Source organism: Nanorana parkeri, unplaced genomic scaffold (assembly GCF_000935625.1).
Source record: "Nanorana parkeri isolate BGI_ZX_2015 unplaced genomic scaffold, ASM93562v1 scaffold491, whole genome shotgun sequence".
NCBI classification, from domain to species: domain Eukaryota; kingdom Metazoa; phylum Chordata; class Amphibia; order Anura; family Dicroglossidae; genus Nanorana; species Nanorana parkeri.
The window spans coordinates 505,575-524,145 of NW_017306759.1; the positions used below are offsets into that span (position 1 = coordinate 505,575).

The 18,571-nt window shown below is 41.5% G+C and overlaps 1 protein-coding gene across 1 annotated transcript; it reads left to right on the plus strand.

Moving 5' to 3' along the window:
- The first annotated feature begins 1,452 nt into the window (after nt 1-1,452).
- On the plus strand, nt 1,453-12,463 carry LOC108790653 (extracellular calcium-sensing receptor-like). Its single transcript, XM_018560965.1, has 5 exons — nt 1,453-1,758; nt 6,953-7,780; nt 9,144-9,371; nt 10,179-10,302; nt 11,553-12,463. Exons 1-5 carry the CDS (start codon nt 1,453-1,455, stop codon nt 12,461-12,463), a joined length of 2,397 nt encoding a protein of 798 aa, XP_018416467.1.
- Nucleotides 12,464-18,571: the final 6,108 nt, after the last annotated feature.

Here is an 18,571-nt window from a genome sequence, read left to right on the forward strand (position 1 = left end):
TTTAAACTTTTTTTGCCAATATTTATGAACCTTCTTAGCCTCTTTCTACAGTTGCCATGGTGCTGCACATGTGATCAGCTATGATACCAGCCAATTGAAGCATGAAAGGTTGGTTGAGAGCTGATCTAAGCAACACACACAGTTATCCCCAGAGTAATGCCCTTAAATGTGATTATGTTGAGAAACAGTTAAATCATTGGGTGTAATGCCGCTTTAAGCTCCTGCAGGCTTTCCTGTTGTATTTTTGCAACATCTCAGGTGTTGCAACATTTATGTTGCTGTCTCTGCACTCATTCCATCTTATAAATATATTTTAGTAAGTGAGATCTTCAGAGTTGAACACATAGTTTGAAATGAGGTCTAACTTAGGATCTATATAGATGAATCAGGACCTCCTCCCTCCTGCTGGAGATCCCTCTAGTGATAACTAAAGATCTATATAGAGGAATCAGGACCTCCATCCTGCTGCTGGTGATCCCTCTAGTGATACCTAAAGATCTATATAGAGGAATCAGGACCTCCTTCCTCCTGCTGGTGACCCCTCTAGTGATAACTAAAGATCTATACAGAGGAATCAGGATCTCCTTCCTCCTGCTGGAGATCCCTCTAGTGATAACTAAAGATCTATATAGAGGAATCAGGACCTCCTTCCTCCTGCTGGAGATCCCTCTAGTGATAATTAAAGATCTATATAGAGGAATCAGGACCTCCTTCCTCCTGCTGGAGATCCCTCTAGTAATAACTAAAGATCTATATAGAGGAATCAGGACCTCCTTCCTCCTGTTGGGGATCCCTCTAGTGATAACTAAAGATCTGTATAGAGTAATCAGGACCTTCTTCCTCATGCTGGTGATCCCTCTAGTGATGCACCCCAGAATTCTATTCTCTTTACCTGCCTCCTGGTCACACAGTTTGCTCATTTGCTTCTGCATTGTCACGGTGTCAAGCACTTTCACAAAGAAGACCACACATGACTGTGCCAACGCCTATTGCACAGACATGGCCCATTGTTGTCACCATTAGGAAACCCAGATGACCACAGAATGGAAAAAAGGACAATTGTTTATGATACACAGTGTTTTACTTTGGCAAACTAAATATCATTTAGTCACAGTTTTTAATAAAATCTGATTGTTTGACTCAATGAATTAAATTGAAAATGACTACAATAGACAACGCCATGTTTTTGTGTTTCAGATCCTTTATATAGTTAAAAAGATGGTTATTAAATACCACCAAAACAAAGCTGTCTCAAACAAATTCTATAACATTCATTCAGGTACAGAGTTGCATGACCAAGTAATTGTCAGTCATCACAGTGCTGAAAACTGAAAGATTGCCGGGTAATGATGGGGGTACAACATGCCAGCCCTGAATTGCTTACATTTTTTAAAATAATATAATGGGTTTTTTTTTTAACATTGTCAATATTTTGTAATATATAAAATAACAATGTTTCTTCTTAGTTTTCTCCTGGATAGATATTTAAAGGTACAGACCTTTAGGTACGCAGTGAAGGAGATAAACGGCGATCCGAGAATCCTCCCCAACATCACCTTGGGTTTTCGATTTTATGATCCCTGCCGGGCCCTTCAGAAGGAGCTGCAGGGCACCTTATGCATGTTGTCTGGGCAGAACAAAGCCATACCCAACTTCCAGTGCCAACAGAAGGAGCGGCTGGCTGCCATCATTGGACACTCAACCTCTACCTACTCCATCCTCATGGCTCACATCTTAGGCCTGAGCAGATATCCACAAGTATGTTGCATGACTTTATTCACAAAAATTAAAGATACATTTTTGCAAGCACATTAAATAATGATATAAAGATTTATACACACTTATTCTTTTGCCCTCTTCCCCTGACCTACCTGAGCCACCCTCACCCCACACAGATGCATACTTAGTTATCCATCATCTGGCACTCAGCTGTTTGTTTACATCCTGGCCGAGCCTTCATATTACAACTCCCTTAGACTTTAATGGGAGCGTCTACGGCCTCAGGACACGGCCCCACGGATTATTCTATATGGATTATCGACTAATTATGATATATACTGTACGATGATATATGATTCTGTCACTAATGATAACATTAACATCTGTATTCATATTGCTAAACCATTTTGCAGTTGGTCCATTTTTTTACCCCTCTAAATCATTGGATTCAGGTGTTCCAATCACCTCCACGGCCCCCGGTGTATAAAATCAAGCACCTAGGCATGCAGACATTTCTACAAACATTTGTGAGAGAATGGGTCGCTCTCAGGAGCTCAGTGACTACAAGTGTGGTACCGTGATAGGTTGTCACCTGTGCAATAAGTCCATCCGTGACATTTCCTTACTACTAAATATTCTGCGGTCACCTGTTACTGGTATTATAACAAAGTGGAAGCAACTGGGAACAACAGCAACTCAGCCATGAAGTGGTAGGCCACGTAACATGACAGAGCGGGGTCAGCGCATGCTGAAGCGCACAGTGGGCAGAAGTCGCCAACTGTCTGCAGAGTCAACAGCTACAGACCTCCAAACTTCATGTGGCCTTCAGATTGGCACAAAAACAGTTGAAATGGGTTTCCATGGCCGAGCAGCTGCATCCAAGCCTTACATCACCAAGTGCAATGCAAAGCGTGGGATGCCGTGGCGTAAAGCACGCCGCCACTGGACTCTAGAGAAGTGGAGACATGTTCTCTGGAGTGACCAATCAGGCTTCTCTGTCTGGCAATCCGATGGACGTGTCTGGGTTTGGCGGTTGCCAGGAAAACGGTACTTGCCTGACTGCATTGTGCCAAGTGTAAAGTTTGGTGGAGGGGGGATTATGGGGGGGGTGTTTTTCAGTGGTTGGGCTTGGCCCCTTAGTTCCAGTGAAGGGAACTCTTAAGGCATCAGCATACCAAGACATTTTGGACAATATCATGTTCCCAACTTTGAGGGAGGAGTTTGGGGATGGCAACTTCCTGTTCCAACATGACTGCACACCAGTGCACAAAGCAAGCTCCATAAAGACATGGATGGGGGAGTTTGGGGTGGAGGAAGTTGACTGGCCTGCACAGAGTCCTGACCTCAACCCAACAGAACACCTTTGGGGTGCATTAGAGCCGGAGGCATATGCTTCGGCTCGACTGAGCCGATATGACAGCCGAAGCGGCGGGAACGACCTGCCTAAGGCCAGCCGTAAGCCCCACGAATGACAGCTGGGCGTAGCCAGCCGTGATCTCACGCTTGGCTCCGCCCAGTTGTGATGACAGATCAGCGTCCCCAAATTACCTAGAGACTCTGATCTTTCATTAAACAATAACAACTGGGTGGAGCCGGCCGTTTCATCGCGGCCGGCTACATCCACTTTTTGTTCGTTGGCTGGGACCTGCTAGAAGACTCTAGTAGGTGGTGGCCAATAGAAAACCATTGGTCAGAGTTAACTGTCACTGCTATTGCCGCCCAATTAAAAAAAAAATCTTTATTTATTTTGTACTTTTACTATTTGTTTACATTTAAAAAAAAAAAAATTTCAACCTTTTTAAAAAAAAACTCTTTTCACTTATTTTCTATACCTCCGTGGTACTGAGCTGAATAGCCGAGCTGAATGCCACTCGCCGGGCGAGTGAGCTGCCAGAGTTTAGGCCCAGCTGATCCAGATGTTGGGTCAGTTGAGTCAATGCCCTTCTGCACTTCGGCTCAGCTGAACATGCAGAGCATGTTCGGTTGACCGAAGTTCTGCCAAAGTATGGCTGATTTCAGTCAATTTAAGCCATGCAAGCCAGAAGTGAATAGCCGAATAGCGTTCGGTTCACTTCACTTCAGCTGGGTTATTCACTTGGCTGCCTTTTGAAGCTTTGTGAATAACCCCCTAAGTTTGCATGTTTTTATCCTAAATTTATTATTATTAGGGGCTGACATGCCACCTAAGTGATAGCACATACTGTACGGCATGACTGGTTCAGGACCCCTGATGCCCTTCCTGCGCTGAGGCCAAGCAAACTGTGGACACACTATGCCCAATCTGCAAATATCACGGCCACAGCTGGCTAGGAACTGATGGGTGTGAACAGGGGCGTATTTACCGCGAGGCAAACTAGGCGTTTGCCTAGGGCGGCACCCTCCGTGGGTGTCCTGCCTGGGGCAGCAGAAAGTGTAAATACACCGCTGGGTGTGAATCTGGGTAGTGTGGTGCACAGTATGGAGGTGTTTAAAATATTTCTGTGCCAGGCTCTCTTGAGGATACAGAGTGAACAGGAAGCATGACCACTGTGTAGAGTTGTTCAGATTCTGTTTTGAAACTTGGTTGCTTTAAAACTCTTGGCTTTTTTATCCCTATGATTGTTATGTCATGTAAGACACGTCCTTGGAGGTCGAAGGATTACACTTTTAAAAAAAAAACACAATTATCCCTGCAATTGCTTTCAAGGTGTTAGCTGAAGTTGGGCTTACATTCTTTTCTACATAAAGAGGAACTAAGTAGAAGAAAAACCAAAATAAATCTCAAGTTAGAAATATTCAACAAATGGTATTAAATCCTTAAACATTATGTCCTCAAGTGGTTGTTGCCATAGCTGCCGGTCACATGTGTTGCATCATGGCATCATTTATATACCCTCCGCCTTTGTCACTTTTAGATAATCTCCTCCTTTGTTTGCACCACCATCACTCTCCCCCATCACCACACCCCTGGCATTTGTTTTTCTTTACTTTCTCCATTCACCCACACAGCTGTAGCATTGCTGTCACTGCCGCCACCCGTGTCAGGGCATTATTTTCCTGTCATGGTATAACTGCTATATGTACAGTATATCTCAGTTACATGCTGCTATTGATTCCATCTTAGGCCCACTGACTTCCAAAAGTTCCCAGGTATGTATAAATGTCATGGTACTTATATCAGCCAACTAGGGGTCATCTCTGCCCCCACGACTCCTTGGACAACCTCCTAAAAAATAATAGATCTGAGAGGCCAGTCCCAGCTGTGTTCTTTTTTGTCCTTGCTCAAGGACACTCCTGTTATAATTTGACTAATAGGACACAAGACTTACCAGGTCATGCTTTAATGCACCTTAGAGTAGTTTATTGTTCCAATGTCAGGCATGCTTTCTCTTTTTTTCCCATTCTGCTAATGCCCCCCATTTACCTGTTTTATTGCTGCTTCAGTGTAGGCTCAGCCACCCCCCCTTTGCTTTGCCTTTCTATCCCAGTTCCTGTTCCTGCAGATCAGCACAGCCATGGGATGTACTCCTGCCTTTTTCTGGGGAAGAAATCTTTGGGAAAGTTCATACCTGTATTTCATATGAAGTATTTAAACTCCTTCATCTAGCCAGCAAAGTTTCCTGTGGAGTGTTTGTGAACCGTCATGTCAGTTTTGCGACCTTCAGATTGGATGCTATCAACAGACCTGGCTGAAGCATACCTTCGGATCACATTGTGATCCATCCAGCATTTCACCGGTATCCCAGGCTTTCCATTCAGAATGCTCACTACCAGTCCGTATGCCTCCCATTTGGTCTCAGTTCAGCCCCACAAACCTTCTCAAAGAACCTTCTGGCCATGGCAGCCCTACTTCTCCATAAGGCATATCTGCCCATATTCATCAAACAATCCTTAACATGGAGGACAAGGCCTTACAATCTGAGTCAAGGTTTGCTCCTCAACATTATGGGGGTGATTACATTTACCAATGAAACGAGCCAAAATGGATGAGGAGCGCATTGTTCTGACCAATACACTAAGGGAAGTTGGGGTCATTTCATACGCCATCACCTAGAGCTGAAAGCAGTGGAAGAAGCGATAAACGCATTTGTGCATTACTACGCGGACTCTACTTGTCTAGACATGTTTAAGAACTTCAGGTTTTTTCTTTCAGACCTCTGTATTGTTAAATTTACCATGACAAAATAGTTCTGAATCCTGTTCTTGCTTTCTAAAACTGGTGATGATGTTTTACTTTACCTGGCAAATGGTCCTGTCTTCTTGATTCTCCAGAAGAGGGGGAATAGGTGAGGTTGGATTTATTCCAAATGATTACTATTTACCCTGAAAGGACTGAAGATTTCAGAATTCTGGAGAATCCCTTTGTTTTACCAGATGGACCCAGAAAGAATCTATAGCAAAAAGTAGAAAAACTGCTGTGTTAATACCAATGACAGACTACATTGTGTGTGTAACTTTTAATTTTTACCATAGTTCCATAGTTATACTTTAACTCAAACTAATTCTTTTGGATAGCGTGGGGGAGAGTCAGTTTTTTTTTTTCTGTTTTGACCCCATTGAGAGCTTTTCTCTTTATTTCTGTCACTATGACACCTGTACAAAAAATGGAGGAATGCCTGTCACTGGGACAGAAAATCCTTAAAAATAAAATGTCATAACTACCAAAAATGTATATCTGCCCTTCTAGGTGTCCCCATTAAATACATTTACCATTAACGTCTGTCCTGACAGGATAAACCTCCCCAATAAGGACACAGAGGCTCAAACCATTTCCCACTCTATCCAAAATGAAATAAAAACCTTTGTTTGTAGTTGGGATTTAATGCTCTGACATCTACAAAATGGTCTGTCTCCCCGGCTGCTGGCAGGGGACAGACTTTTCTACTCAGGTTGTAGCTGCTTTAGAAAGAAAATTAACTTTAGGATACAACGTATTTAACACCTTTTGATTTGAATGTATTTAGCTGATATAAACTGACAAGGTTATTCACAAAAGGGTGAAGAGTTTGGAGAAGAGAACTGTCTAGGACAACATAGCTGATTTGGAAAGTGAGCTGAATTGGAGGATGTTTCCAAATCAGCTATGTTGTCCTAGATTGTTCACTTCTCCTGACTTCTTTAAACTCTTCACCCTTCTGTGAATAACCCTGTAAGAGTTTAAATGGAATTTACACAAATAATTATACATATAGAAATAATAAATATATATAATTTTTCTACCTTTTACTAAATTTTGGCTCTCTTTGCACAACAGATCAGTCACTTTTCAACCAGTTATCTTCTAAGCGATAGAACACAATTTCCATCCTTCTTCCGGACGGTGCCCAGTGATGTATTTCAGTCACAAGGACTTGCCCATCTTGTGGTGCATTTTGGGTGGACATGGGTGGGTTTGGTCGCTTTTGACAATGACTATGGACTTCATGGCATTAGAATCCTTCAACAAAATATCCTCAAGCTTGGAGTGTGCGTGGAGTTCATTGTCTACATTCAGAGCAGCCATCCAGATCGTAACATCCCTCACATCATTCAGACGATTAAGAAATCAACGGCCAAAGCTGTGGTCATATTCGCATCTGATGCTGAGTTGATTTTCTTATTTAATGACCTAATCAAGCAAAATGTTACAGGAAAGACTTGGGTCGCCAGCGAAGCATGGGCTACATCATCTATCTTACTAAATGAAAAATACTGGAACCTTCTCCCAGGTACAGTAGGCTTTGCCTTTCACAGTGACTATTTTGAAGGGTTTCAGGAATTGTTCAACAGAATTAAGTTATCTAATGAATTAGTAGACCCATTGGACAATATGTTCTTGGAGGACAACATTGGTTGCGAATTCAGAGAATTCCAAAACTTCACATTGCAAACAGAAGTTTCCTCAAGGGCCTGTACACTAGAAGAGAAAATTAAAAACTTGAGGGTTGATTTTAATGGAACCGATCTAAGAATCTTGTATTATCTCTACTGTGCTGTGAAGGTCATAGCTCAGACTTTACATGACCTTTCTATGTGCAAAAAAGGAAATGGGCCTTTTATCAATAGAAGCTGCTCGGAACTCTGGAACTTCAGACCCTGGCAGGTAAGACTTGAACTAAATCCTGTATAATAATAATGTTTGATTAAGAACTTGAAGTTAATTCCTACAAAGTATCAAATAAAAACATATCCGGCTGCCCCAAAATTTTATAAAATATGTTTCGACTTTGCAGTCACAGTAATACCCCACTATATGTTTGTTATGTGTTTCCATTCACACCTAATAAACCTAAAAAACAATATTTCTTATCTTTGAGATGTTTCTTTGTAGTAGACCTTTCTTCGGACTATAAGCTATTTCGAACAATTTAAAAGGGAGTCTGCCCCCCCCCCCCCCCCACTAGTTACAACTGATAATAAAGTTAATGGACTGTTGACCTTTTTGATGAATAAAGGCTGTCCTTTCATGTTAAAGTCGGCTTCAGGAGTGGTCACTTAGTGCTTACCATTGTGCTATGTTCCCCAAACTATCAAAATATACCGTATTTGCCGCCGTATAAGACGACTCAGCGTATAAGACGACCCCCTACTTTTAGTGTTAAAATATAGGTTTTGGGCTATACTCGTATTAAAAAATCAAAAACGCATCAGAACGGAGCAGAATGGAAGTCACTGGAGGTTGAAATTGCAATTCAATGGACCTCTGTTGACGTTTGTGGTCCGATTTTGGTGTGAACGACCCCTAAATCCCTAAATCATCAGTAAAAATGCTATTTACCTTTTTCCATATCAAGCAAGGTTTTTCCATGTTTATCTCTGGTGCTAAAATTCACCAAAATGGTGGCTGCTGACAACATAACCACCCAGGCCCCTGGAGAGAAATGAGTACACAGGAAGTACAATCCTGTGCTGTAGTACCAGCATTTAATTCACCTGAGGAAACCAAGTAATAGGCTTACAGATGGGTGGAACTAACTACTACAAGGACATGGATGATAAGAAGCTTCATAGACACCAAATCTGGTAGTTCTGCTGTGGAGGTTTAAGTACCAAAATCAAAGTTGAAAAAGTGTCTCCCTAACCATCTGATCCCTAACTATAACTCTTATTGGACTCCTCAAAAATATAAATTTCCTTATCCAAAAAAGAAAAAAAACAGACTAGGCAGTTCCCACAAACACACACCCAAAATCTTGCGCAAGAGATTGGGGGCTGTTATAGCTCCATATTTATGGCTATGGTGTTGGAATGGGATATTTAGCATTTTTAAAAAGGTGCGATAGTCAGGTGTCCACCATCTTCTGGACATATTATATATGGCTTATTTTGTCACACCACCCTATTGTAGTTCTTCATACTAAGAGTACCCACAATGAACGTGTGAGGGCATTCTCATGTTGATGGTGGGCCCTGAATGAGAAGAGAATTTCCAGACTAGCTCTAAATTCCGCTTTTGCATTTTTCAGATGCTGCACTATATGAAGAATGTTCGGGTGAACCTGAGCGATGGAGCTGAACTGTTCTTTGATTACAATGGGGACCCTCCTCCTGTGTACGACATTGTAAACTGGCAACAAGGCCAAGATGGAGTTATGAGACAGATCAAAGTGGGAAGTTATCGAAGTTCATCTGTTGGCAATCACACACTGGCAATCAACACAAGTGCTTTGCAATGGTCTTCAGGAAGTCCAGTGGTAAGATTGCGTGTATTTCATGTGTAGAGATTATCAAAATGAATTTTTTCTTTAATTCACACATCAAAAATTTAATTCCTCCTAGCAGTGTCAGGGATGAGATACTTATATGGGCTCCTGACAAAGCGGGAAGTGAATGTGAAAACACTATGCAGTGCCAACCGGCATCATTCATCATGGCCAACATTTTCAATTCCTGCCGCAACAGTAGTTTTTTCTTTCTGTTTGATTTATTTTTGACCTAACCACTGAACCATCACGTTCTCAAATAATTCATCCCCACACAGCTCCCTCCCCATGTATTATTTCCCCCTCCTCTTTTAGATTGTAAGCCCTCATGGGCAGGGCACTCCTTATCATCTTGTCTTGAATTGTATTGTAATTTCTTCCTTATATTGTAAAGCGCTGCGCAAACTGTTGGCATTATATAAATACTATGTAATAATAATAATTTTCCCTGGCTATACGGCTGTGTCTTATTTTTCTATCAAGGTTAGGTGCTGGTGGCTCTCTAATCAGACATATTAGGTGGCTGTACGCTGGCCCCAGCAAGGAGTGTGCAGCTGCCTAATAAGAGAGCCTCCCCTGCTGCTTCCCTTCCGACCGAGAGCACCAGGCCCATGATGCTCTTAATCCGGCCCTGCCTATGGCTGTATCCGATGTTTCACAAAAGGACATTCAGGCGGTATATATTAGAAATTGCTGAGTGATTCAAAGCCCCGTCATATACCCAAAATGAATACATGGAAACAAGAGATTGGATCCTTGGCATTTATTGTGTTTTTTTAATATTAATTCCTTTCCCAGGTGCCTGTTTCGGTTTGCAGTGAGAATTGTCCATCTGGTTTCAGAATGGCTGTAATTAAAGGAGAACCAAGTTGTTGCTTCCATTGTACCCCCTGTTCAAATGGAGAGTTTTCCAATAAGACAAGTAAGTCGTTAAAAGAGACAAAATATGGGCAAAAGTTTGTGCATCACCCTGACACTATGTGGCCAAACGTACTGTATATGGACACTGCTCCAAGTGATTGAGTTCAGGTGCTTCCAGTGAAGGGTACTGTTCATGTTACAGTATACAGAGGCATTTTAGCCAATTTAGCTCCTTCAACCTTTTGTGGTACTATGTGGCAATCCCACGGTGGAACTGGGGGGTGGTAGGCACCCAGGACTCTTAGGCAGAGGAGCTGAGCAGTTCCAGGAAACAAATTCTGTTGCTGGGAAAGAACTGTCTTTGCCGTTCTCTCTGGGTTTTCTGGATTTGGCATGGGATCCTGGAACTGGGAGATTTCTAAGAGAATTGGGAGGGATGAAATCTCCATTCCTGGGTCCGTGGTTTAGTAGTGACCAGCACCTAATTGCACACCTGTGCACAGCCCTTATGGGAAGGGTGCGGCTAATGTCCTGGGCTCCAGCTGGGAAGAGGAACAGGGATGTTCAGGAGCCAGGTGGCTGTGTGTGCTAGAGGCACAGGAAGATAGCTGAGGAGGCTGAGAGAGCCGTTTACACATGTAGTATGTGTGACAACCTGGAGTCGGTGAGACTATGTGTTCTGTTTGCTGGAACACAAGCGGATCATGTATTATGGTTGATGAAGTTATATTTCTGCTCTGAAAGCAATAAAAGACTGTTCTGCTTATGTTTAAAACGGCTTCAAGACTGGTCTTTGAGTGCTCGCCATTCGGGCTACATTCCCCAACGTCACACTTGGCGAAGACCCTTTTCTCTTCCAGCATGACTGTCCCCTGTGTACAAAGCCAGCTCCATAAAGGCATGGTTTGGTAAGTTTGGTGTATAGGAATGCAAGTGTCCTGCACAGAGATCTGACATCAACTCTTCTGAACAGTTTTGGATGAATTGGAATGCTAATTGCTGGCCAGGTCTTCTCGTTCAACATAAGTACCATACCTTACAAATGCTCTTTTGGCTGAATGGACAGAAATATTCAGAGGCACACTCCAAAATCTTATGGAAAGCCTTCCCAGAAGAGTGGAAGCTTCATATTCACAAAGGAAGGGAACAACCCCAAATTAACTCACACTTTTTTTTTTTAATTGGATGTACAACTAGTTCATCTAGGGTTGATGGTCAGGTGTTCACAACTTTTTGATCAAATAGTTTATAAAGCTTTATAGAAAGCTGTCATTTCAGGGCAGTGAACTTTTATTATTATTTATTTTTTAGACTCTGCTGAATGCTTTAAATGCCCATGGAATGAATGGCCAAGTCCGGAACAAGACAGATGCTTGCCAAAACCCATTGAATATCTCAAGTTTGAAGAGCCGTTGGGAATCACATTAGCGTGTACCAGCGTTACATCATCCTTTGTCCCTTTAGCCATTTTATGGCTTTTTATTCATTATAAAACGACTCCTGTTGTCCGTGCCAACAATTATAACATCAGTTGTCTGCTTCTGATCTCCCTTTCCCTTTGCTTCTTGTGCTCCTTGGCCTTCATTGGTTATCCTCAACGCCAAAAGTGTCTTCTACGGCAGGTAGCCTTTGGGATGGTTTTTGCCCTTTGTGTGTCGTGTGTATTGGCCAAAACCCTGATGGTTATGATCGCATTTAGAGCCACCAAACCAAACAGCAACTTTAGAAAATTGGCTAATCCAAGTTTTTCCTACAAAGTTATCAGTTTAGGAACTTTTGTGCAGTCTCTTATTTGTACCTTTTGGCTTTTATTCTTCCCACCATACCCCCAATACAACAATAAAGTAAAACCTGAAATTCTTGTTCTTGAATGCAACGAGGGATCATTGATTGCCTTTTGGTGTACTTTGGGCTATCTTGGTGTTTTAGCTATATTCAGTTTTCTAGTCGCTTTCTTGGCTAGACAGCTTCCGGATAGCTTCAATGAAGCCAAATATATCAGCTTCAGCATGTTGGCCTTCCTTAGTGTTTGGCTGACCTTCATACCAGCCCACCTTTCCATTACCACCAAGTACACAGTAGCCACAGAGATTTTTGCTATCTTGTCCTCTACCTGGGCGATGCTTGTTTGCATGTTTGTTCCAAAATGTTATATCATTTTACTGCGTCCCAATGTAACCTCCAAAAAACATCTCATTAAGAGATCTGACAACAGAGAATAACATTCAGAGATTATATTAAATATATTCTTCCCCAGATTTAAGTTTTCTCATTTTGACTCTGTGGAATACTTGTAATTGTAACAGTATTAACCATTAGAATAAAATCATATCCTTGTTGCAATGTATATTTATGTTTGCATTGTTTAGTAACTAACTTTTAGATGAAAAAGCATCTCAACTATATGAGAAGGTAAAGTTCCAAATCGAACGATGACATTCTCCTCTTCACAATCTGAAAATAAAATGTTTCTTTCCTACAAAAATAATATGAAAGGCAAAACCAAAATCATAATCAATATATTTCCATCCCGGGGACACAAATATAGTAAATGTGTGTTGTTTTTCTGTGAGTATATCTAAGCGCTAGTAAATTTAAGTGCAGAAAAACTAACATTTCAGCATCTAATAGTGTAAGTAAGTATGGTGTTTAAGAGTCAATTCTCTGTTCGGGTTTAAGTGACCCTAAATCCATGCATTCAGGTACCTTAGTAAGACCAGTAACAAAAGTGTATCTTATTTGTGTATCACTTATCTGTAGATCCTCAAACATGATCTATCTATCTATCTATCTATCTATCTATCTATCTATCTATCTATCTATATCTATCTAGCTATATCGGTCACTGATTTTGTTTTTGAAAATGTCAGAAATGTTTATTTGTAAATTTTGAGTTGTTTGTTTATTATTCTCAATTTTAAAAATGAAAATAAACAAGTCAGATGGGAACACATTCGTTTTCCATTTAGTTGCACAATAATCCTGCACACTGATAGTTGCCCAATAATTGTGCACACATAGATATTCTCCTAAGAAAGCCAAAACCTCACTTTTACTTTCTTAAATATTCAGCTTTGAGGTTTATTAACATTTTGGATTGACCAAGAGCTCTTTCGCTGTTCAACAATGAAATTCATCCTCAAAAGTACAACTTGCCTAATAATTGTGCACACAGTGTATATTTCATACATAGATACACTGCAGACAACAATTGACTATATGATGCATATCCCTTAGGCTGAAATCAGCTGTGTTGTTGCAGATAATTGGGAGGAATTAGCTCCATTCTCTAGGAACAGAAAGCCCACCGGACGTGTCCAGCAGCGACTTTCTATAATTAACCCAATACCACCCAGGAGCACCGTTTACTATTTGGCTGCTTATAGGCAAGGTTTCTCTGATCCCTATGGTATACTTCTATTAATATATCAGACGGGAATACTGTACATCTACATGTATATATATTAGGAGTATTGATTTGCAGTATCCATCTGATCGCACATTAATCTGACAGATTGCACGATGAGGTATGCTGTGATAGTGTTTGAATGTTGCCCTGCAATGATCTTTTTAGGTATAAAGGAAAATATACAGTATTGCTGGGGTTAATGTTGTACTTTTGTCTGGGCCTAGTGGGTAAAGTGCAATTCAAGCCATATATTTATTTTTACTATTGCTATGCAGTCTGGCTGCAAAAAATGAAGAATATATCAAGCTGCCCAGTGCTGACAGCATGCTGGAGATCTGGACCACCACTCTCACCCCATCTTAGAATTTAGAGGTGAATCCATTAAACTCTATGGGGGTGGGGGTGAGGAGGGGATCATATTGTAACACTTGCCCATTTTTAAGGCTTATAGGCAAACTACTGTCAGAAAAGTAATGGGACGCTGGGCACTGCCATGCGAGACATGCAGCGATGCAACAACATTACACAAATACCGTACCACTGTAGAAGGTCTTTTCATACTGTTTTTAGGTGAACATTTAAAATACATCATTATTTTAAATATTATGCTCAGGGAATTCCCGAAAGATGTACTTGGTGTTACAGAACAGGGCCATTTTCACACACAGTCTCGGTGACAGCGCAATTTATATTTTCTTACAGCAGTACCCCAATATGATCCATTTAGCTTTAGCAGTGGCACAAGCTTTTCATCAAAAGCTAATAGGTCCACTTTGACTGCTTACAGGAATTGTCTAGTAGTTTTATTCTATTCTACTTCTAATTTCCTTCAAGTTCTTACGAATTAGGAGACCACAGATGATACAGCAGCGTAATGTTAGTCAGCTGGACATTTTTACTAAGCACATAATATCACCAGGACTGCCATCTCAGACCTGCAGGATTCACCTGAAACCCTAGGTAGTGTAAAACCTGAACCTCATCCCCATTCTAGAGCTACCTGAGAGTAACCGTATGTAAACAAAATTCACTGAACAAAAAAGGGAGTAAATTGTGAAAGTTGAATGACACCCAGCAACACTCAACCTTGAAGACTGAGGACATACTATGAATGCATTGTGCAGTGTGTTGCCCCGCTCTCACACTGTAAGGATGCATGTGTTCCTCTTCAGATCTTCTCCTGGGCCATCTGCAGGCCCTCACTGATGCAAAGAACATCCCTGATATGATGTCAGCATCTCTTTGTGCCTCATTGAGGACTGCACACCACTGGGAGAAGGTCCCCTTCGGACCCCTTGTGTCACGGTCTAGGGACCAGGGCACATGAGCTCCTGTGTTTGCGAGTATCATGTGACCAGCCTGAAAATTGAATTAGGAGATTCCACCCAGTGTGCCCCCAGGAAATGCCTTGCTGTTAGCAACTTACAACTCAGATAAAATGAGGCCGAGCATGAGACATAATTGTAGTCCAAAGGTGAGGTCACAGGTCAGAAATGTTGTAAACTAGCCACCTCTCCAAGCTTGCTCCCGGGATGGACTACTATCTCAATACAAATTAGTACACTAAACAGGAGATTGTATCCCATCCCGGGAGTGAGCTTGGAGCGGTGACTACTTTACAACACACACAAGGAACATGGAGAACAAAAGTAGCCCCCCTCCAGAAGGAAGGACAGTGTCAGCACCAATTCAGAGATGATTTTAGGATCTACAGCCGAGTGATACACAAATAAGATACATTTTTGTCAGTACTTGAATGCCTTTTAAGATTGAACTCCTGAATTTAGTCTCACTTTACAGTTGGGGGCACAAACCAGGACCCTGGCACAAATTAATGGAATCTAAAGACCCTCCCAGCCTGTCTCCACACCAAACTCTGAAAGCAAAGCAAAAATAACCATGATAGATGGTCTGAATCACACATGAATGTTGTCTAGCACCACAGAGCATTATAACTGTTCCTGAATGAAGCCACACTCGAAGTGGACATGACAGCCAGGAACAGGTGAATTACTCAAAGTCCAAAACAGCAAGAAACATAGAAGAGTGATGGCAGAGAGAGATCAAGTGGTCCATCATGTCTGCTCTTTTTTAAACTTTTTTTTCTCTGAAGGTTGACCTATCTTAATGAACCTTCTTAGTCTGTATTTGAATCTGTAGTTGCCATGGTGCTGCACATGTGATAAGCTATGACACCAGCCATTTCAGGGCATGAAAGTTTGATTGAGAGCTGACCTAAACAACTCACACAGTTATTAAGAATGGGCTGCATGTTCTAGCGTTCGCCGAACATTATGGGATGTCCGCGGTCTGTTCGACATCCCACAATGCACTGCGCCGTCCGAAAACGGTAATTGGCTACAGTCCTGCACCTGACCGTAGGTCAGGTGCAAGACTGTGCCAATCAGGGCTCAGTACAAATGTAGAGCCATGATTGGGCAGAGTCACGATGAATATCACCAGGAGCATGCCCGTCAATGTGATTATTTTGAGAAACAGTTAAATCATTGGGTTTAATGCCACTTTAAGCTCCTGCAGGTTTACCTCAGGTGTTGCAACTTTTCTGTTGCTGTCTCTGCACTCATTCCATCTTATAAATATATTTTAGTAAGTGAGATCTTCAGAATTGGACACAGAATCTGAAATGAGGTCTAACAGGCCACTCGTGATCCACTAAACCCTAGAAAATAAAACTACAGTTAAATAATTAATCTTATATAATCCCTAATATACACTAAAAATAAAAATAAATAAATAAATAGTAAGGGTGGAATAAAATAATGTCTTCCATGAGTGGGTATGCAACCAGGTGCATGTCATGTGAGGGGCGAAGGGGGTTCTTCACAGTAAGATCAGTTAGGGTCTGGAACTCACTGCCACAGGCGGTGATTTCAGCAAATAATGTGGAATTGTTCAAGAAACTTTTGGACGATTTCTTAAGGGACCGTAATATACAGGGGTACGGGTACTCCTAGAATGAGATCCTAATAGGTTGGACTTGATGGACTAATGTCTTTATTCAACCTCAAATACTATGTAACTATGTAACTAAAGATCTATGTAGAGGAATTAGGATGTACTTTTGCTGGAGATCCCTCTAGTGATGACTAAAAATCTATAAAGCGGAATCAGGACCCCCTTCCTCCTGCTGGAGATCCCTCTAGTAATCACTAAAGATCTTTATAGAGGAACTAGAACCTCCATCCTTCTGCTGGGGATCCCTCTAGTGATAACTACAGATCTATACAGAGGAATCATGACCTCCTTCCTCCTGCTGGGGACCCCTCTAATGATAACTAAAGATCTGTATAGAGGAATCAGAACCTCCTTCCTCCTGCTGGAGATCCCTCTAGTGATACCTAAAGATCTATATAGAGGAACTAGAACCTCCATCCCTCTGCTGGGGATCCCTCTAGTGATAACTACAGATCTATACAGAGGAATCAGGACCTCCTTCCTCCTGCTGGGGATCCCTCTAGTGATAATAAAGATCTATATAGAGGAAACAGGACCTCCTTCCTCCTGCTGGGGATCCCTCAAGTACAGGGCCGGAGATTATTTTTTTTTTGCTGGTGGGGGGTTCAGCTTCCTCAAATTATAAGATTTTATCTAGCAGACACACCAAGGTTTGAAAAAAATATACCAGCCATATCATTCCTAAACCAATCCTTTACCCTGAGCAATACCGATTTTGCTGTTCGACACCATATGGATAAAAACCATGTTTTCAAAAGTATTATAATTGGTACTAATTCACACAAACCACTTGGTATACACTTATTGGGTTTTTGTTTTTCTTTACCAAAAACATTTAGCAGAATAAATTTTGGCCTAATTTTATGAAGAAATTTTATTTTATTTGATATTTTGTATAACAAAAAGTTAAAAAATATTTATTACCAATGATTTTTTTTTCCATTTATATAAAAAAATAAAAAAAATAAAAACCAGCGGCGATCAAATAGCACCAAAAGAAAGCTCTATTTGGGTAAAAAATTAGGCGCCTGTGGGAAAGTCTTTCATTAGCGCCCCCCACAAATCAATCCATAGTTCAATGCTCTAGACCAGGGGTGCCCACAATTTTTTTGTGTTAAGAGCTACTTTTCAAATGATGAGCTACATGAGATCTACCAACGGAAAAAAACCCTCCTTGCTCTCTCTCCCTCTCTCCTGGCTGTCTCTTGCTCTCTCTGCTGGCTGTCTCTCCTTGCTCTCTCTGCTGGCTGTCTCTCCTTGCTCTCTCTCCCCTGTATGTCTCTCACCACTCTCTCTCCTGGCTCACCTTGCTGTATTTTGCAAACAGTGTAGTGCAACAGGCTGTGTAAACTAATATTCTTTCATGTAATACATAGCACTCCAGCCACCAGTATCCACCAGAAAGGTGTCAGGGAGCTTTGCTCAGCAGACTCAGGCTAATAGGTAATCATGTGTGCACAGCTAAATAAATATACCAAAATGGAATAAAGGGGCCGCCATTCACACCCTTCCTGATCTACCAGCATCAGCTTTGAGAGCTACTGGTAGATCCCGATCTACCTAATGGGCACCCCTGCTCTAGACAAACTGTTCCCTTGCCTATGTTTTCCCTTCCTTATCCACCTTCAAATCACCTCATTCTCCAGTGCTGCTTTGTTAATTTAGGAGCCACTTCTGGGCTTGTTTAAATTTTCAAGGCATTGCCCCTTCTAATCTGTCATGGAGGAGAGACTTGAGTGATTTCAAGCCTACACTCCATAGTGGTTCAGGTGGGGTGCTGCCGCACCAAAAGAAGGGAGAACAGAAGCGGGTCTAAAGCCACTGATCCACCATGGAGGCCCAACAGATAGCAATATATTATACAGCAATACAGAATACCAACAACAATAGAGGACTACAAATCTCAGAATACATTATATAGCAACGCAGAATAATATGAAGCTAC

Bases quoted from the DNA above. Each gene is read 5' to 3' on its own strand.
- LOC108790653 (XM_018560965.1), top strand. From the start codon at position 1,453: ATGTTTCTTCTTAGTTTTCTCCTGGATAGATATTTAAAGGTACAGACC. The intron at 9,372-10,178 runs GTAAGATTGCGT...TTCCTTTCCCAG, and splicing joins GGTCTTCAGGAAGTCCAGTG to GTGCCTGTTTCGGTTTGCAG. The intron at 10,303-11,552 runs GTAAGTCGTTAA...TTTATTTTTTAG, and splicing joins AGAGTTTTCCAATAAGACAA to ACTCTGCTGAATGCTTTAAA.